General features: G+C 43.0%; 1 protein-coding gene across 1 annotated transcript; it reads left to right on the top strand.

The window, feature by feature from the left end:
- Positions 1-14,804: 14,804 nt before the first annotated feature.
- Positions 14,805-20,873, top strand: LOC122926302 (zinc finger protein 34-like). The gene is made up of 4 exons (XM_044277673.1): positions 14,805-14,853; positions 19,225-19,759; positions 20,355-20,379; positions 20,793-20,873. Exons 1-4 carry the CDS (start codon positions 14,820-14,822, stop codon positions 20,871-20,873), a joined length of 675 nt encoding a protein of 224 aa, XP_044133608.1. The 5' UTR covers positions 14,805-14,819.
- The last annotated feature ends 1,729 nt before the right edge of the window (positions 20,874-22,602 follow it).

Raw genomic sequence — 22,602 nt, 5'->3', positions numbered from 1 at the left:
TACAAAAATGCCTATTCTAACTGAGGAAAAAGATAGGACACCCTTGCCCCTAATAGCGAGTGTTACCTCCTTTGGCTGAAATAACTGCAGTGAGACGGTTCTTGTAGCCATCTACCAGTCTTCGACATCGGTCTGAGGAAATTTTACCCCACTCCTCAATGCAGAACTTTTTCAGCTGTGAGATGTTTGAGGGGTTTCTTGCACGTACAGCCCTTTTCAAGTCACCCCACAGCATCTCAATGGGATTCAAATCTGGACTTTGACTTGGCCATTCCAGGACTCTCCATTTCTTCTTTTTCAGCCAATCTTTGGTTGATTTACTAGTATGTTTTGGGTCATTGTCATGTTGCATGGTCCAGTTCCGCTTCAGCTTTAATTTTCTAACTGATGGTCTCACATGTTCTTCAAGCACCTTCTGATACACAGTAGAATTCATCGTGGATTCTATGATGGTGAGCTGACCAGGTCCTGCTGCAGCAAAGCAGCCCCAAACCATGACACTTCCACCTCCATGCTTCACAGTTGGTATGAGGTTCTTTTCTTGGAATGCTGTGTTTGGTTTACGCCAAACATGTCCTCTGCTGTTGTGTCCAAATAATTCAATTTTGGACTCATCTGTCCAAAGAACATTATTCCAGAAGTCCTGGTCTTTGTCAACTTTATCTCTGGCAAATGTCAGTCTGGCCTCGATGTTTCTCTTGGAAAGCAAAGGTTTCCTCCTTGCACACCTCCCATGCAAGTTAAACTTGTACAGTCTCTTTCTGATTGTAGAGGCATGTACTTCTACATCAACAGTAGCCAGAGCCTGCTGTAGTTCTCGAGATGACACTTTAGGGTTTTTGGAGACCTCTTTTAGCATCTTGCGGTCTGCTCTTGGGGTGAACTTGCTGGGGCGACCAGTCCTGGGCATGTTGGCAGTTGTTTTGAAAGCCCTCCACTTGTAGACTATCTTCCGGACAGTGGAATGGCTGATTTCAAAATCTTTTGAGATCTTTTTAAATCCCTTCCCAGACTCATAGGCTGCTACAATCTTTTTTCTGAAGTCCTCTGACAGCTCTTTTGCTCTCACCATGGTGCTCACTCTCACTTCAACAGTCAGGAGCACACCAAACTAAATGTCTGAGGTTTAAATAGGGCAAGCCTCATTCAACATGCAGAGTAACGATCTACTAATTATGTGCACCTGGTGTGATATACCTGTGTGAGATCTGAGCCAATTTAAGAGGGAATACATGTGAGGGTGTCCTATCTTTTTCCTCTGTTAGAATAGGCATTTTTGTAGAATGACATTTACAGAAGATCTTGAAAAGACTTTTCTTCAGTTTTCTTTGTTTAGTTGGATTACTTTAATCTCTCTGTATTGTTGAAACGGAGATGAAATAACCTTTTATTAAAAATGTTACAAAAAACCACATGCTTTCAAAGGGTGTCCTAATTTTTTCACATGACTGTATGTCCTTGATACACATAGATGTCTGTGTCCATTGTTAGGAGTAGGTGTAACGGACCGTTTCAGCAGACAAGGGGTTAAAATCCGTTTAGGCGATATGCCCCTTTCTGAGAGACAGGCACAGCTACTGCAGAACACCAAACTCCCGAACTGGATACAAAATAGCACTCCAAACTGGAACCTCGCGAATAGCTGCTAGCAGACGAACAGGAAAAGCATACAATCAGCTTACACTCCTGGCAATCAGTCTCTAACAGCATACAGGGAATCCCCCTAATAACGAGACAAGGCTCCGTGTTGAGGGTCAAGCAGTGGTCTGACGTGCTGGCACACCCAGCCTGGTTTTTATTACAGTTGTTGCAAATACAGGACAGATACAACACATCCCCACAATGCATCATGGTTTCCTCCTCTCTGTCCCGGAGACAACCGAGAAGTAATCCAATTATCTCTCAGGACAAAGGGAAATCGCCAATACACATGTGGAGACAACAGGACAGACATCACCATTTAAACACACAATGGGACAATAGAAACACACCTACACAAAATCCTCCCTTCTGCCGGTGATGATTATTGAACACAATGGCGAATATAATTATCAAAGGCAGAGAAATACAGTTTTATAAAACATATCACAAGAACCCCAAAACATGCAATAACCCCATAACCAATATATCTTTGGAACCGGGGGATCTGGGTAAACCACATATCCAAAATTCACCCACATCCGTTCAGTAGTTTGGAAGATACAGTTTTATGCCAGTTACACCGAAAATATACAAGTTATACAGAAAATAGTCACTAATAAATTTGTCCCCTGTTTGGTAGTTTCAAACTACTGAATGATGTCTCTGTGCACCAAATACAGGCAAGATAGCACCGTGTTGAAAAGTCAGAACACTGTCTGTGAGTTAAAATGGCCGCTATTGTTCTCACCATGTGCTTCATCCATTGTTCTCACCATGGGAATAGTAAAATCCAAGCAAGTAAGGCAAATGATGCAATCCAGGGACAGAGGGCTCAGTCCCAAGTGCCTTAAGACCCAATAACTTAAGCGACCATAATCCCAGGGCAGGAGGCTGGCAAACAGCCCCCTCCAAAACACCGTGGCGAGGTTGGTTTCGCCACAGTATGTATCCAAGGTCTTGGCTAAAAACCATCTTTAAAACAGGTGTATCTGTTACAGTTTCATCCTATAAATTGTTCCTAACAGACAATTTATTTTTGGCCCATATTACACTTTCTACTAGATCCGTGGCATTAATTGCTCCTGTATGCTAAGGGTTTATACATCAGTAAATCACGGAAAGGAACTTGGGAAAATGAAAGGTGGAATCTAGTTGCTATGGGCAACTAATCCAGTTCTACTTTACACCAGTTTGATAAATCTCCCCCTATGGGTGATGATGAATTTTGTGAGTTGTAGTACAGACTCTGAGACGATTCTATTTGCCTCCTGGTATACTCGGCAAGCAGTTAATCCATCATTGTGTGGGATATTAATTCCATCTGTGTACGGTACATTATGGTACCAGACTTTTTCCTTTTGCCCAGACCCATTGAAATGAACGGGTCAGGATTCAGTCCGGACGGTATTCATTCACTTCACTCATTGTACTAGGATGGAAAACTTGCTTGTATGAATGATGACTAAGAGCAACATTGCATCTCCACATCTGATCTACATATTTAGAGGAACGGGTGCGGACTCATTAATATAAATGGGTCCGCAAAAACTGTGGACAGCTCACCATGTGCTGTCCCCATCCGTATGTCCGTTCTGCAGCTCCACAAAAAAGATAGATCATGTCCTATTCTTGCTTGTTTTGCAGACAAGAATAAGCATTCTTACAATGGGACAGCGAAAAACAGGCAGATGCAACACAGATGTCATCCGTATGTTTTGCCGATCCATGTTTTGTGGACCACAAAATACATAAATGTCAATGCACCCTTAGAAATCGAATCAGGAATAAACGCTGGTAAGACCTGCTTTTAATTTCAGTTTCAGCTGCATTCACTTCATCCCGATTTCTAACAACAATACTTCCCATGTAGTGAAGATAACACTGGGATTCTGGTATTGTTTGAAAGCTTGGAATGTCAGCTTTCTAACAATACAAATACACCTCAGGTCTCACGCTGCTCTAGCTGCTGCTTTTCCAGAGATATCAGCAGGTAAAGCAGCCTCAATCTGGAGGAGAAGGTGGGGCAGTTGGGGAGCTGAAAGCCTCCAGGAGGAAAAGAAAAATAATAATCAAATAAATTCCACAAAATAATCTTAAATTTGCAGTTTTTTTTTTACTTTCCCTTAAAAGTAAAATAATGAAAGTTAATTAATACACTAAATACACCCCAAAATGGTTCCTAAAAAACCTACAATTAATCCCGCAAAATAAACAAAAATCTAGAAGAAAAAATTAAAAAGTTATGACTGCTAGAGCACAAAGGGGGAAAATGTTATTGGTCCTTAAGGCTAAAATTAATTGTCACTAAGGGGTTAAAAATGCAACAGTGTCCCCTGAGTTGTGCGCCAACAAGGTTTACTGCAGACACATTAAAAATGTACAATACTTTTTTTTTTATTACAATTTTAATGTGACAATGTGCCTCTTTCACATGAGCGAGTTTTCCGTCAGGGCACGATGCGTGAAGCAAACGCCTAGAATCTGGACTGAATCCTGAACCTTTTATTTCAATGGGTCTGTGTTTTTCATGCATCATTTTTGAGTTCAGGAAAAATCGCAGCATTTTCTATATTCTGCGGTTTCCATGCAGCTCTGGCTCTATAGAAGTGAAAAACTGAAGGCGTCCGGATGTAATGCGTTTTTCACTGATGGTTGCTCGGAAATGTACATTTTTATTCTTCAGCTTTGTTTTCACGCATGTGAAAAACACATCAAAAACTGATTGGACCTGAAATACTGAACACCATTGCTGACAAGGCTGACTGAATTTGCTGCAGTTTTTTCCTGACACAATCCGTATTGCTCTCATCTGACAGAGGCCTTAGGAGGGTAGAGTCGCTCTCTTTTTCTTGGCATTCCCTTGGCTTTCTCTTATGAGGTGGTGTTGCTCCCATACCTGATATTATGGACATTTGGAGCTGTATTCAGAACAAATGCAAAAAAATTGAAACATATATTTGATAATGAAGATAAAACATATACACACAATACAACACACACATTTAGAATAGAAACATTTAGAGATCTGAAAAGTCTATTACACAAACAGTAAGGACAAAAATGGGAAATTAGATCACTGAACCAATAGTTAAAAAATGACCAAATACGAAAAGGCCTGATGCTGATGAAAAATTCACCTTGTGACCTATATGATGAAGATTAATGCTTCTCTCAAGAAACAGTCAATCGCATTGATACGATTGCGTTCCGATGTTCAATTTTTATTGCGCGGGTGCAATGTGTTTTGCACGCGCGTGATAAAAAACCGACTGTGGTACCCAGACCCGAACTTCTTCACAGAAGTTCAGGTTTGGGTTCGGTGTTGTGTAGATGTTATTATTTTCCATTATAACATGGTTATAAGGGAAAATAATAGCATTCTGAATACAGAATTCTTAGTAGGTGATCAATTGAGGGTTAAAAAAATAAAAATAAATTAACTCACCTTATCCTCTTGATCGCGTAGTTCCCGGTCTCTTCTTTACTTCTTTAATGATGAATTACCGGCTAGGACCTGTGGTGACGTCAGATCACATGGTCCATCACCACGGTGATGGACCATGTGATTGGAGCATGTGATCTGACGTCACCACAGGTCCTTCAGCCGGTAGTTTATCATTAAAGAAGTAAAGAAGAGACCGGGAACTACGCGATCAAGAGGAGAAGGTGAGTTAATTTTTTTATATTTTTTTTAACCCTCAATTGATCACCTACTAAGCATTCTGTATTCAGAATGTTATTATTTTCCCTTATAACCATGTTATAAGGGAAAATAATACAGTGAATAGACTGTCACCTAGCGACCATGCGTGAAAATCGCTCCGTATCTGCACTTGCTTGCTGATGCTTGCGATTTTCACTCAGCCCCATTCACTTCTATGGGGCCTGTCCTGCGTTAAAATCGCAGAATATAGAGCATGCTGCGATTTTCACGCATTGCAGAAGTGATGCGTGAAAAAAAAACGCTCATGTACACAGCCCCATTGAAATGAATGGTGCCGCATTCAGTGCGGGTGCAAAGCGTTCACCTCCCGTATTGAACCCGAGTGGAAATCTCGCCCGTGTGAACTTAGCCTTAAGTGGCCCCTATGTCAAGATCCCACTCTTTTACAAGCTTTAAGGATGTGACGGGGAAGACCTAAGCCAGTTATCCATCCACAGACAGCTGTTTCGGGGTGATGCCCCTCATCAGTGTGGAGTAGGATTCTGGCCAAGATACTTTTGAGGAAGAATTTCTGATGAAGGATTATCCCGTAGATTTGATAGATACATCCCTAAACAAGGTTAGGGAGATAAACAGAAATGCACTTTTTACTACCAAGAAATCAAGAGAAGATTAGGAGGATATTTTACACATAATACTCCCATATAATAGTCAATATAAAAAAATAGAGGGAATCATAAAAAAACATTGGCATTACATTGTGCAAGATAAAACAATAACATAGTACATAAGGCCGAAAAAAGCCCTCCGTCCATCCAGTTCAGCCTGTCATCCTGCGAGTTGATCCAGAGGAAGGCAAAAAAAAAAACCCTGTGAGGTAGAAGCCAATTTTCCCCACTTTAGGGGAATAAAAAATTCCTTCCCGACTCCAATCAGACATCAGAATAACTCCCTGGATCAGCGACCCCTCTCTAGTAGCTATAGCCTGTAATATTATTACACTCCAGAATTACATCCAGGCCCCTCCTGAATTCCTTTATTGTACACCATCACCACCTCCTCAGGCAGAGAGCTCCATAGTCTCACTGCTCTTACCGTAAAGAGTCCATAGTCTCACTGCTCTTACAGTATAGAGTCCATAGTCTCACTGCTCTTACAGTAAAGAGTCCATAGTCTCACTGCTCTTACAGTAAAGAGTCCATAGTCTCACCGCTCTTACAGTAAAGAGTCCATAGTCTCACCGCTCTTACAGTAAAGAGTCCATAGTCTCACTGCTCTTACAGTACAGAGTCCATAGTCTCACTGCTCTTACAGTATAGAGTCCATAGTCTCACTGCTCTTACAGTAAAGAGTCCATAGTCTCACTGCTCTTACAGTAAAGAGTCCATAGTCTCACCGCTCTTACAGTAAAGAGTCCATAGTCTCACTGCTCTTACAGTATAGAGTCCATAGTCTCACTGCTCTTACCGTAAAGAGTCCATAGTCTCACTGCTCTTACAGTATAGAGTCCATAGTCTCACTGCTCTTGCAGTAAAGGGTCCATAGTCTCACTGCTCTTACAGTAAAGAGTCCATAGTCTCACTGCTCTTACAGTAAAGAGTCCATAGTCTCACTGCTCTTACAGTAAAGAGTCCATAGTCTCACTGCTCTTACAGTAAAGAGTCCATAGTCTCACTGCTTCTACAGTATAGAGTCCATAGTCTCACTGCTCTTACCGTAAAGAGTCCATAGTCTCACTGCTCTTACAGTAAAGAGTCCACAGTCTCACTGCTCTTACAGTAAAGAGTCCATAGTCTCACTGCTTCTACAGTATAGAGTCCATAGTCTCACTGCTCTTACCGTAAAGAGTCCATAGTCTCACTGCTCTTACAGTATAGAGTCCATAGTCTCACTGCTCTTACAGTAAAGAGTCCATAGTCTCACTGCTCTTACAGTATAGAGTCCATAGTCTCACTGCTCTTACAGTATAGACTCCATAGTCTCACTGCTCTTACAGTAAAGAGTCCATAGTCTCACTGCTCTTACAGTAAAGAGTCCATAGTCTCACCGCTCTTACAGTATAGAGTCCATAGTCTCACCGCTCTTACAGTAAAGAGTCCATAGTCTCACTGCTCTTACAGTATAGAGTCCATAGTCTCACTGCTCTTACAGTATAGACTCCATAGTCTCACTGCTCTTACAGTAAAGAGTCCATAGTCTCACTGCTCTTACAGTAAAGAGTCCATAGTCTCACTGCTCTTACAGTAAAGAGTCCATAGTCTCACTGCTCTTACAGTAAAGAGTCCATAGTCTCACTGCTCTTACAGTATAGAGTCCATAGTCTCACTGCTCTTACAGTATAGAGCTCCATAGTCTCACTGCTCTTACAGTATAGAGTCCATAGTCTCACTGCTCTTACAGTAAAGAGTCCATAGTCTCACTGCTCTTACAGTATAGAGTCCATAGTGTCACCGCTCTTACAGTAAAGAGTCCATAGTCTCACTGCTCTTACTGTATAGAGTCCATAGTCTCACTGCTCTTACAGTACAGAGTCCATAGTCTCACTGCTCTTACAGTAAAGAGTCCATAGTCTCACTGCTCTTACAGTACAGAGTCCATAGTCTCACTGCTCTTACAGTATAGAGTCCATAGTCTCACCGCTCTTACAGCAAAGAGTCCATAGTCTCACTGCTCTTACAGTATAGAGTCCATAGTCTCACTGCTCTTACAGTATAGAGTCCATAGTCTCACTGCTCTTACAGTATAGAGTCCATAGTCTCACCGCTCTTACAGCAAAGAGTCCATAGTCTCACTGCTCTTACTGTATAGAGTCCATAGTCTCACTGCTCTTACAGTATAGAGTCCATAGTCTCACTGCTCTTACAGTAAAGAGTCCATAGTCTCACTGCTCTTACAGTATAGAGTCCATAGTCTCACTGCTCTTACAGTATAGAGTCCATAGTCTCACCGCTCTTACAGCAAAGAGTCCATAGTCTCACTGCTCTTACAGTAAAGAGTCCATAGTCTCACTGCTCTTACAGTATAGAGTCCATAGTCTCACTGCTTCTACAGTAAAGAGTCCATAGTCTCACTGCTCTTACAGTATAGAGTCCATAGTCTCACTGCTTCTACAGTAAAGAGTTCATAGTCTCACTGCTCTTACAGTACAGAGTCCATAGTCTCACTGCTCTTACAGTAAAGAGTCCATATTCTCACTGCTCTTACCGTAAAGAGTCCATAGTCTCACTGCTCTTACAGTAAAGAGTCCTCTTCTATGTTTGTGTATAAACCTTCTTTCCTCCAGACGCAGAGGATGTCCCCTCGTCACAGTCACAGTCCTGGGGATAAATAGATGATGGAAGAGATCTCTGTACTGACCCCTGATATATTTATACATAGTAATTAGATCTCCCCTCAGTCGTCTTTTTTCTAAAGCGAATAACCTTAATGTTGATAATCTTTCTGGGTACTGTAGTTGCCCCATTCCAGTTATTACTTTAGATGCCCTCCTCTGGACCCTCTCCAGCTCTGCTATGTCTGCCTTGTTTACAGGAGCCCAGAACTGTACACAGTATTCCATGTGTGGTCTGACTAGTGATGTGTAAAGTGGTAGGACTATGTTCTTATCACGGGCATCTATGCCCATTCTGATGCTACCCATTATCTTATTGGCCTTGGCAGCAGCTGCCTGACACTGGTTTTTGCAGCTTAGTTTGCTGTTTATTAAAATTCCTAGATCCTTTTCCATGTCAGTGTTACCGAGTGTTTTACCATTTAGTATGTATGGGTGACTTGCATTATTCCTTCCCATGTGCATAACCTTACATTTTTCAGTGTTAAACCTCATCTGCAGTTTCTTTGCCCAAGCCTCTAATCTATCCATATCCCTCTGTAGCAGTATACTCTGTAGTATATATACAGTATACTGTCCTCTGTAGTATATACAGTATACTGTCCTCTGTAGTATATATATACAGTATACTGTCCTCTGTAGTATATATATACAGTATACTGTCCTCTGTAGTGTATATACAGTATACTGTCCTCTGTAGTATATATATACAGTATACTGTCCTCTGTAGTATATATATACAGTATACTGTCCTCTGTAGTATATATACAGTATACTGTCCTCTGTAGTATATATACAGTATACTGTCCTCTGTAGTATGTATACTGTCCTCTGTAGTATATATACAGTATACTGTCCTCTTCAGTGTTAATTACTTTACACAGTTTAGTGTCATCTGCGATAATTGATACTTTACTATGCAAGCCTTCTACAAGATCATTATTAAATATATTGAAGAGAATAGGGCCCAATACTGACCCCTGAGGTACCCCACTAGTGACGGTGACCCCTCCAATACTGACCCCTGAGGTACCCCACTAGTGACAGTGACCCAATCTGAGTGTGTACCGTTAATAACCACCCTCTGTTTTCTATCATTGAGCCAGTTACTTACCCACATACAGACGTTTTCTCCCAGTCCGAGCATTCTCATTTTATATACTAACCTTTTATGTGGTACTGTGTCAAATGCCTTGGAGAAGTCCAGATACACGACATCCATTGATTCGCCGCTGTCAAGGACCACTATTAACCAAAATTCCACAAATAACCTATACCAGAGCACCAAATTTTGGTCTAAAGGTCGCACCAACCTATAAAAGGGCCAAGACGGAGATGACACATAATTGGTTACAATTAAAAGGTTTCTTTAGATGTGGAGTCTGTAGTGGGTGTAAGAATACCAAATTCTTGAAGCAAACCACCAATATCCAGTCCACGAGGAATTCCTTTAATCTAGAAATAAAAGAGAGCTTAACATTCGACTCAACAGATGTACTTTACATTATACAGTGACCATGTGACAAACAATGTATTGGAAGAACAAAAAGAACTTTAAAAAAGAGAACAGCCGAACACATGAACAATATAAGGAAGGGCTTTGAGCAACACTGTTTATCAAAGCATCTCAAAGAAGGGATCCATCAATACTCGAAAAAGTCACGAGAAAATGGAAGGGAGGAAATCATGTTGCACAGATGTCAAGAATAGAGTCAAGGAGAGTTTTCAAATTCGATACATTATTACCAAATGGACTTAATGCAGAAATGGAACTCTTTGGTTTCCTGTAGAAAGAGGGTGGGTGCCCTTCATGGACGAGACATCGAGGTCGGGCTGTTTTACCAGCACCTCGATCTCTCCTCCGTGGGAGGCCCCCACCCCTATACATCGATTTGAATTATCACATCTGAAAATGAACAAAAAGGAAGGAAATAGTGGGATGAGAAAGTCTCTCCTAACAGGCGATTAGTAGAGATCTTTTAGATAATGCCAGAAAAAAGGCATTTGAACTGCAGGAGAGTTTTTTCCCCTCCTTTTTTTATAATAGGAATATATATACAAATAATACAATAAGAGGCAAGAGATGTAAAATAAGAAATGGAGGGTAGATACGGGAACAAACTTTAAAACATATACATTACGCATGCTAAGATATATTATATGCATTGAACAATTAGTTATGGAGAACATATGTTTCTTTCGTGGAATGGATATTTTGTATGTGGGAGGTGAGGACTGGGGGTTGATATGAGAGTGCTGATCCATTTCGGACTTTACAAATGACACCCTCGAGGGATCCCGCCCGATGCAGCCATAATATAAAAAGCCTCTTCTATAGATTGCAATATATAGCATTGAAGAAGGAGTGTGCCGGCTCCGAAACGCGTCTGGTGACTAAACAAATCCAATCTAAGAAGATCCCTTGAAGAATATTTGCAGATATTGATAACTGCAGTTATAACCCCAGATCTAGCAGTGACGGAGCAACCCGGAGTAAAGGCAGACTCACTAACACGTGGGACGCCACGTGAGACGCCAAACTCGGGGAGGACATCGCTACAGCTACACCGCCCGGCATATGGAAAGCTACTCCCAGTTTAAACATCAAAGCTACAGCCATTGAAAATATCAACTTTGTAATTCAGAGAACGGGGGCACATCAGAATTAAAGCAAGAGGGCCGGCACACGGTATAAAATACACAATGTAGTTCAGGGGAAAGAAAAGAATAGCGAGATAGGAGCCGCACAGCTAAAGAAGTATCAACAAAGACACAACAAAGAATGGGTTAAAAACATTGTATACAATGAATCCGGGCCGTGTGAAGTAATCATATGCACATGCCCCCCTGACTCACCACAACAATAAATAACGGAGAGCTATAATACTTATCATGTAGAGTAGCATGGTGGGGGTATGCGCGGTGGTCAGGAAATAGCCCAACGCGTATCGGCAGGCTCTGCTGGCTTCCTCAGGGGTGCCTGTTCCTGAATAGCACCTAGGTTCATATATATACATAATGGTAACTAATAATAATCGATTTCACCTGTGTCATGGCGGCAGAGAGGGGCGCGGGGGCGGCAACCTCCCATTCGGCTGGTCGGTGGGAAGGGAGAAGAAGGAAGGGGCAAAGTATTTCAGATATGCGCTTGTTATTACTGCCCATGCAAATGCCGGAGTGGATGGCAGCTGGAAATGACGTGCGTCGCCGAGCCGGCGCGTCCTGCGTTCCAAATAGCGGAAACGGCGGAAGGCACAAATTGCGTGCCAAATACCGGAAGTTCTCCAGTATAGTTTGAGCGCCGTGAACGCACCCGGAAGGAGGGCCCTGTGGCCAAAGAGACAAAACAGAGCATAACCACAAGGAAAAGAGGGGGAGGGAAAGAAAACAAGGGCTAGCATGGATTCTCCCCTCCCACCGACCAGCCGAATGGGAGGTTGCCGCCCCGCGCCCCACTCTGCCGCCATGACACAGGTGAAATTGATTATTATTAGTTACCATTATGTATATATATACTAGCTCATGTGCTATTCAGGAACAGGCACCCCTGAGGAAGCCAGCAGAGCCTGCCGATACGCGTTGGGCTTGTTTCCTGACCACCGCGCATACCCCCACCATGCTACTCTACATGATGAGTATTATAGCTCTCCATTATTTTATTCTTGATGGATCTCATGCATTTGTACATGTGGGGGAATGTTCATGGTGTTGTGGTGAGTCTGGGGGCATGTGCACATGATTAGTTCACATGGCCCGGATTCATTGTATACAACGTTTTTAACCCATTCTTTGTTGTGTCTGTTGCTTTAAATAAATGTGATACTTCTTTAGCTGTGCGGCTCCTATCTCGGTATTCTTTTCTTTCCCCTGAACTACATAGAAAATATCAGGGCGGCAGTAAAGCTGCAGAGCAGCGATAATAATAATATCCAATTATATGGACATCCAGGAACAATACAGACTAAAGTGATGATGGGAGGAGCACTACCACCTACCGCACTGTATACTGGGCAGTGAGGCAGATTACACGGTAGATCTTCAATTGATTATAAAATAATAACTATATTTCACAGATCACTATATTTCTATATTATTTCCTTTCACTCTTTTTCCTCCATTTTTTCACCAAGTTTTTCACAATCGCTGGAATAATGAAAACATCCTTTTGATTAATCATGTTAAAAATTAATTTCTTGCATCAATTATGAAAATATTGATTTGGACATAATCACCGGACAACAAAAAAGGATATTGAATTGGTTCCTTTGGACAATTTTTAAAAAAATGATATATTTTTTTAATAAAATTTTTATGTATGAAATATTGATTTGTAGATGTTGGAATTGATTAAATATATTAACTGTACTTAATTTTTTATACATTTAATTAAAACGTGGGTTTTCAGTACAGTCCTGGATGATAGAGTGCATGTTAATCCAATTAACTCAATATATGTTTCATTGTAAGGTTTTTCAGGGTAAAGCTTTTTAGAGCGACATATTCCATAATTCAAGACAGGTGAGATACCACATAACTATTACTTAAGCTCTATGTGGTAGTCTGATCAGATAATGGTGACATTACCACAGGTCCTTCACCAAATCTTCTCCTCTCCCGGCTCCGCCCCCTGCAAAGATCACATGACGGTTACGTCATCCCAGGTCCTTCAGCACCTCTTCTCCTCTCCACTGTTGAGCCCCGCCCCTGCACTGATCACATGACAGTGACGTCACCCCAGGTCCTTCACCACCTCTTTTCCACTGCTGAGCCCCGCCCCCTGCACTGATCACATGACGGTGACGTCACCGCAGGTCCTTCAGCTCTGGCAGTGCAGCAGACACTGGGCAGGTCCTGGTCGGTAGTCAGGGCTCTTGTTCTCTCTGGTATCAGCCATTCCTCCAGCCTGCAGGTAAGATGAGCTGTGAGGAGACAGTGGTGGAGAGCTCAGACATGTCAGCTCTGGAGATTCTCCTCCATTACACACAAGGAATCCTTCTCCACTCCTCAGCTTAGTATGATGGGGGAGGAGTAGTGGGGATAGTGGGGGTTGTCATCATTCTCTGGCCCCTGACTGTCCTGGTGAGGGGCCCCTGCCTCCAGGAGGAGAATGAATGGAGCGGGGCCCGGCCTGAGCTCAGCTCTCTCCAGTCTCTTCTCTAGGAGTTCTGGACACAGCTGAGCACAGCCCAGAGGTGGGACCTGCATCTACCAGACATTTATCTCCTGTGGAGCCACCAGAGATCTCCATGTTGGGGCCCCTGGAATCCATGTGGTGGGGGCTCTGAGAATCGGGGCCCCTCCAGGCTCAGGAAGTGCGGTTCTGGAGGTGACATCTGGTCTTGTCCCCTGGATGATTTCCTCTCCTCTTCTCATAAAGGCGCCTGCAGTACTAGAAGCCTCCAGCTCCTCCAGTTCTCTCCTCTTCTCCTGAATGACCACCAAGGATGGACAGGAAGGAGATCAGCAGAAGAATATTAGACCTCACCTTGGAGATCATCTCCCTGCTGAGCGGAGAGGTAAACTTTTCTAGATTTCTCTCCTCTGTATTGTATTCTGTAACAAGTCGGACATCGGGAAGGAGAATCCATCATAGGAAGTGACAGGAAGAGTCCAGGGTCCTGGAGAACGGCCTCCAGACCTTCCAAGTGATGGAGAACCTGAAGATCAGCCCCCAATATGGTGAGTGATGTGTCATGTGACCAGGGACCAATAGTCATGTTGTAGGAGCCATGAGGAGGTAAGTAGGCACGTTGTACCAGGAGGAGAGGGCCGGAGGAGAGCACATGGCCCCTGAAGGGTTTATTCCCTAAGTGTCTCTCTCCATCCACAGGAGTACACAATAGTGAAGAAGACATCGGGGGACTGTGTGACTCCCATCATCCATCTCCAGGAGTCAGGAGGGCGGAGCAGGACCCCTCCCCCCATCACAGAGCCTCCCCCTCACCCCCTGATACATGAGCAGAAGATCCTAGAACTCACCCACAAGATGATGGAGCTGCTGACTGGAGAGGTGACACTGCTGGGAATGTCGGGAAATTCTCCAGTGACAGCACTGGAGGGGTCTGGGTGATGACGGTGTCATTGTGTTGTCAGGTTCCTATAAGGTGTCAGGACGTCACTGTCTATTTCTCCATGGAGGAGTGGGAGTATATAGAAGGACACAAGGATCTGTACAAGGAGGCCATGATGGAGGAGCACCAGCCTCTTATATCACAGGGTAAGAGCCGTCATGTGCAGTGTGTACACGTGTGTGCAGTGACATGTAATGGAGGAGCACCTGCCTCTTATATCACAGGGTAAGAGCCGTCATGTGCAGTGTGTGCAGTGACATGTAATGGAGGAGCACCAGCCTCTTATATCACAAGGTAAGACCCGTCATGTGCAGTGTATACATGTGTGTGCAGTGACATGTAATGGAGGAGCACCAGCCTCTTATATTACAAGGTAAGACCCGTCATGTGCAGTGTATACATGTGTGTGCAGTGACATGTAATGGAGGAGCACCAGCCTCTTATATCACAAGGTAAGAGCCGTCATGTGCAGTGTATACACGTGTGTGCAGTGACATGTAATGGAGGAGCACCTGCCTCTTATATCACAGGGTAAGAGCCGTCATGTGCAGTGTATACACGTGTGTGCAGTGACGTGCAATGGAGGAGCACCTGCCTCTTATATCACAGGGTAAGAGCCGTCATGTGCAGTGTATACATGTGTGTGCAGTGACATGTAATGGAGGAGCACCAGCCTCTTATATTACAAGGTAAGACCCGTCATGTGCAGTGTATACATGTGTGTGCAGTGACATGTAATGGAGGAGCACCAGACTTTCATATCACAAGGTAAGACCCGTCATGTGCAGTGTATACACATGTGTGCAGTGACATGTAATGAAGGAGCACCAGCCTCTTATATCACAAGGTAAGACCCGTCATGTGCAGTGTGTGCAGTGACATGTAATGGAGGAGCACCAGCCTCTTGTATCACAAGGTAAGAGCCGTCATGTGCAGTGTATACACATGTGTGCAGTGACATGTAATGGAGGAGCACCGGCCTCTTATATCACAAGGTAAGACCCGTCATGTGCAGTGTGTGCAGTGACATGTAATGGAGGAGCACCAGCCTCTTGTATCACAAGGTAAGAGCCGTCATGTGCAGTGTATACACGTGTGTGCAGTGACATGTAATGGAGGACCACCAGCCTCTTATATCACCAGGTAAGAGCCGTCATGTGCAGTGTGTGCAGTGACATGTAATGGAGGAGCACCAGCCTCTTATATCACAGGGTAAGAGCCGTCATGTGCAGTGTATACACGTGTGTGCAGTGACATGTAATGGAGGAGCACCAGCCTCTTATATCACAAGGTAAGAGCCGTTATGTGCAGTGTATACACGTGTGTGCAGTGACATGTAATGGAGGAGCACCAGCCTCTTATATCACAGGGTAAGAGCCGTCATGTGCAGTGTGTACACGTGTGTGCAGTGACATGTAATGGAGGAGCACCAGCCTCTTATATCACAAGGTAAGAGCCGTTATGTGCAGTGTATACACGTGTGTGCAGTGACATGTAATGGAGGAGCACCGGCCTCTTATATCACAAGGTAAGAGCCGTCATGTGCAGTGTATACACGTGTGTGCAGTGACATGTAATGGAGGAGCACCGGCCTCTTATATCACAAGGTAAGATCCGTCATGTGCAGTGTATACACGTGTGTGCAGTGACATGTAATGGAGGAGCACCAGCCTCTTATATCACAGGGTAAGAGCCGTCATGTGCAGTGTATACACGTGTGTGCAGTGACATGTAATGGAGGAGCACCGGCCTCTTATATCACAAGGTAAGAGCCGTCATGTGCAGTGTATACATGTGTGTGCAGTGACATGTAATGGAGGAGCACCAGCCTCTTATATCACAGGGTAAGAGCCGTCATGTGCAGTGTATACACGTGTGTGCAGTGACATGTAATGGAGGAGCACCAGCCTCTTATATCACAAGGTAAGAGCCGTCATGTGCAATGTATACACGTGTGTGCAGTGACATGTAATGGAGGAGCACCAGCCTCTTATATCACAGGGTAAGAGCCGTCATGTGCAGTGTATACACGTGTGTGCAGTGACATGTGATGGAGGAGCACCAGCCTCTTATATCACAAGGTAAGAGCCGTCATGTGCAGTGTATACACGTGTGTGCAGTGACATGTAATGGAGGAGCACCAGCCTCTTATATCACAGGGTAAGAGCCGTCATGTGCTGTGTGTGCAGTGACATGTAATGGAGGAGCACCAGCCTCTTATATCACAAGGTAAGAGCCGTCATGTGCAGTGTATACACGTGTGTGCAGTGACATGTAATGGAGGAGCACCAGCCTCTTATATCACAAGGTAAGAGCCGTCATGTGCAGTGTATACACGTGTGTGCAGTGACATGTAATGGAGGAGCACCAGCCTCTTATATCACAGGGTAAGAGCCGTCATGTGCAGTGTGTACACGTGTGTGCAGTGACATGTAATGGAGGAGCACCAGCCTCTTATATCACAAGGTAAGAGCCGTCATGTGCAGTGTATACACGTGTGTGCAGTGACATGTAATGGAGGAGCACCAGCCTCTTATATCACAGGGTAAGAGCCGTCATGTGCAGTGTGTACACGTGTGTGCAGTGACATGTAGTGGAGGAGCACCAGCCTCTTATATCACAAGGTAAGAGCCGTCATGTGCAGTGTATACACGTGTGTGCAGTGACATGTAATGGAGGAGGTACCTTATTTCTTCTTACATTACATGAGTAACGAGATGTCCATACACTGCTATGGTAGTTAGTGTTCAGATGTTTTTAGAACTCCCAGTGCGGAGAGCAGAGGGTGGCCAGACATGCTCAACCTGGAGATAGGTGTAGGTCACAGAGGTGAGACCCGCACCTTTCTGACATTGACGGCATATCCTATCTGTATGACATCCATGTCTGAGATGTGAATACCCCTTTAATTCTCGCCCCAGCAGAGACTCCAAAATTAATTCCGACCCCCAGACCACAAAATTTAAACAGAACTCCAGACAGAATTATAGATTAACACAGGCCCCGATACCTCAAAATAAGCTGTCAAATTCATTCAGACTCCACATGTATGCAGACCCCAGATCCAACCCCACTTCATTCTGATCTTTTTACACCCACCTTCCCCTAATTTTAGAAGCCAGACCAGATAAAAATAAAAAAAACTCACTTCTCCTCTTGTGCTCTGGGTGCGGCTGCGCTGTGTTTTCTCTAGAGCAGGTGTGTCGGCGATCCTCTGGGGTTTTGGTTAAAGAGGTGACTAAAAACCCAATAGTCAATGGTCCGTCTGAGCTCCAAAGATCATGTGTAAAACACTTAAAAAATAATTTAAAAATGTTTTGTCTGCCCAACAAGGGAACTTGAATTTACAACAGTGCTATTGTTGGTACAATGCCCTGTAATAGTCTATTGCAGTGTCCTGTACTTGTCAGTTTTACACTAACACTTTGCCTATTAGACTCTACCTTTTGGCTTCCTGTCGGTGGACTCCAATCTTCAAATCCATGATTATCAGGAAGCTTCTGTCATATGTGATTATTGTACAGACCCAGACGTCTCAGTGATGATTCCCTGCACTCACAGGACACTTCGTTAGGTCCATACAGACCGTATTGTCATGTCTATGAATTCAGCCTAAGACATCTGCTTTACCTCATGGCACATTATCTTCTTAAATGTGGACTGCTGCCCTGATCCGATTATCCATAACAAGGTCACAGTTGGTCTCTCGGTAGATTTTGCAATATAAACTGCGTGTAGTATTGAATAGATCTCTTAGACCTGATGAAGCCGGTGTACTTACTTTAAAATTCCATGTCCAAAGGTTAATAGTACAATGAGCATTTTACAAATCCAGCTAGAAATTGAGCGTGCTGGTGTGTCTTGTATTTCCAAGCTGTGCTCCTATAGATGGACAAGCTCCTGTCAGTGCGCCTCCTCCCCTGCTGCTGATATCTCACGCCTGCTCAGTACAAGCAGCAGATGGATTTATAAGCTGTAATTCCACACTGAAACCACTGCTGGAAGAATGAGGGATCTCTCACTACAGAGCCAGGTAAACTACAGCCTATACTGTGTGAGATTTCAGCAGAGATTCCTCTAAGTGGGCAGGACATGAATTCTTCTAGGGAGTACACCGACATCATCAGGTCTAAGATCTATTTAATAATGAATGCAGTTTGTGGTGAGGAATGTGGTGACGGATATTCTAAGTGAAATTGTTGTATTGGTGTTGATGGGCAAAATGTGCCGGTAAATTATAGGACTGGTTGTCAGACGTGGTCGGGCTTTTCCCATTTTTCAGTATTTTTAAGCTATGCTTTAATATATGTAATAAAAATCATGACTGGGTTTAAACTAGAATTCTAACTTATTACTTCGTTAGTAAGTTATAGAAAGCTTTATCAGGCTAGAATCACGCCATCAGTGTTTGGTGTCGATTTAAAGCAGATGGCTTATAACTGATGGCCTTCCTGCTGGATCCAGTTCCTGGCCAATAGGTATGTTGTACGTTTCTATTCTTTCTTTCATCTTAACAGAAAATCCCAGCAAGAATTCTGATGGAAAACCAGAAGATGAAGATACCCTGCAGCGCTCTTCAGGAGAAAAGCTAATTACCCATAATGTACATCCAGCACTTCACAGTACAGATCTATCATATAATCCTCCTAATCATGAGGAACTTTCTCCTAACCAGTCACAGAATGTTACCACTAGTACTGGTCAGAAAGGGGGTGAAAGAGGTAGCAAAGAGTTTGCATACACCTCAGGAATTTCTACACACACAACTCGCACAGTAGAGAAGCCCTACTCCTGTTCAGAATGTGGCAAGTGCTTTACGGATAAATCAAGTCGTGTTAGACATGAGAGAAGTCACACAGGAGAAAAGCCATATTCATGTTCAGAATGTGGGAAGTGCTTTACAGAAAGATTCAGTCTTGTTAAACATCAGAGACGTCACACGGGAGAGAAACCATATACATGTTCAGAATGTGGCAAATGTTTTACATATAAATCATATCTTGTTACACATCAGAGAAGTCACACAGGAGAGAGGCCATATTCATGTTTAGAATGTGGGAAATGTTTTACAGTTAAATCAAATCTTGTTACACATGAGAGATGTCACACAGGAGAGAAGCCATATTCATGTTCAGAATGTGGGAAATGTTTTGCAAAAAAATCTGATCTTGTTATACATGAGAGAATTCACACAGGAGAGAAGCCATATTCATGTTCAGAATGCGGGAAATGTTTTACACAGAAAGCATTTGTGGTTATACATGAAAGAAGACACACAGGAGAGAGACCATATTCATGTTCAGAATGTGGGAAATGTTTTACATATAAATCAAATCTTGTGACACATGAGAGAAGTCACAGAGGAGTGAAGCCGTATTCATGCTCAGATTGTGGGAAATGTTTTACAGTTAAATTAAGTCTTATTACACATGAGAGAATTCACACAGGAGAGAAACCATTTTCATGTTCACAATGTGAGAAATGTTTTATCTCTAAAGCACAACTTAGGAATCATCAGAGAAGTCACACAGGAGAGAAGCTGAATAAACATTGAGAATTTGGGAAATATTTGAAAACGAAAATCAGATGTTGATAGACATCAGATAATTCATATGTGAAACCATTTTCACATATTTTAACCTATCAGGTTATTTGTGGACCTTAAACAGTCAGTAAGTGAGTTTATGTTTTGGTTGGAACTATCCTGGATCTCCTAGACAATGGGCAGTATCCATGGAAGAAACATATTATGCATATAAGGAAGAGAAGAAAAACCTTGTTTACCTCCAGAACAATGAAGATGAACTGTCCCCATGAACCTTGCCTTCTTATCACTGTATTTACACCTCCACCCACACTGCGGGAGAGAATGACATGGGGGGAAGTAACGACGCTCCGTGGAATTGTTTTATAACTTGTGTAGACATATTATTATTATTTGATCGTCATTCAAACAGTCTTTAAACGGGTTGTTCAGACCTGGAGGCCTTTCTGGCAGACCCCCCCAGTGTGGCCTGGACCTGCAGAGGGAATCATACTTACCTGATCCCCACTATTGGATCCTTTGCTCCCCTTTCCCCTGCAGATTCTGGGTTTCCCTGTGTCAGCATCCTACTTCAACACAAGTCATGTGGCTGGTTCTGTCAGTAACTGGCTGCAGAGGTGATATGTCACCCATATGTCAAGTGACATCGCACATGGGTCATGGGTGACATCACTTCTGTGCCCATTCATTTGCAGCAGCCACGTGACTCATGCAAAATGGATATTAATGCGGAGAGACCCGAGATTTGTGGCAGAGAAGTGAAAGACCAGAACAAAGGCGGAATCGGGTAAGTATGATTCCCTCCAGAAGTCCGACCACACTGGAAGATCTGCTGGAATGGCCCCCAGAAGTCAGCAACCCCTTTAAAAATAAAATAAAATCTTATATTTGCGCCACAACAGTGTCGCTATTGTTCCCTTTATCAATATCTTATGTATATATCTTGTATATTTGTTAGGCTGTGACCAAGGTCTGGTATGGACCGAAACTCTAGTATTGGCTCCATAATTGCTTAGCTGGAGCATAAAATAAAAGACCCTTCACTTGTATCTTATCTTTGTATGTGCTGTGGTTTCATCATGGATAGAGTTTCTGACATTTTGGCTGATATACTTTCTACTAGTGCTGTGTCATTCATTGGTCCCACAAACTACGGGCTTTGTCAGTGAATCACATGTGTGCTGTCTGTTTTCTCCACGGACTGCACATGTACACATTGATTTTAGTGTGTTTATTCACACATCAGTGTTTTTCCACTGATCGTAGAGACACGCACTCCAAATATGCAAAATGGAATATACATAAACCGGCAATCCCATGTACCCGTGTAGTTATACCATCCCTGCTGCTCGGCCAAAATATAGTCCTCAATAATTCTCAAGCAGCAGAGTAAAATGTCAGGCGGCACTCACCATTTGTAGAAAACAGTTCCTTTATTCCTCTAAAAAATACAATATAAACATGGCAGGGACAGACAAACTTTACTGCAGGTCATAGCAGCGGCGGCCGTTTCGCTCTAAATTGCGCCTCTTCTGGCCACTGACGTAATCACGTCATAGAATGCTCGTTTATAAGCTTCCTGGCATTATTGCCATGGGAATAAACACATCTTAATTAATCATCGCATTACATCATGAATACTAATTATAAAAATAGTTAAAAACAAGCAATTCATCAAAAAGATCGCTATATCAATACAAAACATCAGAAAAACGCTGAGGTCATTTTGTTCAAATCTAATGGACCTAAAGCTTTAGAGCGGATGATCCACCTGGCTTCCTTCTGCAATAGCAGGTGGTATCGATCACCTCCCTGCGGGGGGTTGGGTACTTGTTCTATGCCAGAAAACTTTAGTTCCCTCCGTGTGCTTCTCGTACATGATTTATTAGTCTAGGACAACCTTTTCCTGTTCTAATAGAATTTACATGCTCCCTACATCTGATGGTTTTACCTATGGAAAAGCGTCCGCATTGGCATGTTATCAAGTATACAATGTAAGTACTCTTCATTAGATATTCCATTTTTGTAAACTTTAAAGAAAAAGACTTCCAGCACTTAGTAGATTCGAAAATTGCATCCTTTTTATTCCAAAAACAACATTGTGACTAGAGTACGATGGACAAACCTCTCGACACCTCCCGTCAGATCTGATCTACCACGTGCTGGAAGTCTTTTTCTTTGAAGTTTACTACAGAGAGCTGGCCTTGGCTTTTCCGCTGCACGATGGATATTTGGTGAGCTGGACTTTATTAGTTTTTATATTCCATTTTTGTGTTTTATAAAAGCATTTTTACAATATGTGGACGATGTGTTTATAGTTTGGTCAGGGAACTAATCACAATGTATGGAG

This window comes from Bufo gargarizans, chromosome 2 (genome assembly GCF_014858855.1).
Source record: "Bufo gargarizans isolate SCDJY-AF-19 chromosome 2, ASM1485885v1, whole genome shotgun sequence".
In the NCBI taxonomy this organism is placed as follows: domain Eukaryota; kingdom Metazoa; phylum Chordata; class Amphibia; order Anura; family Bufonidae; genus Bufo; species Bufo gargarizans.
This window is presented reverse-complemented; position numbering and strand designations above follow the sequence as displayed.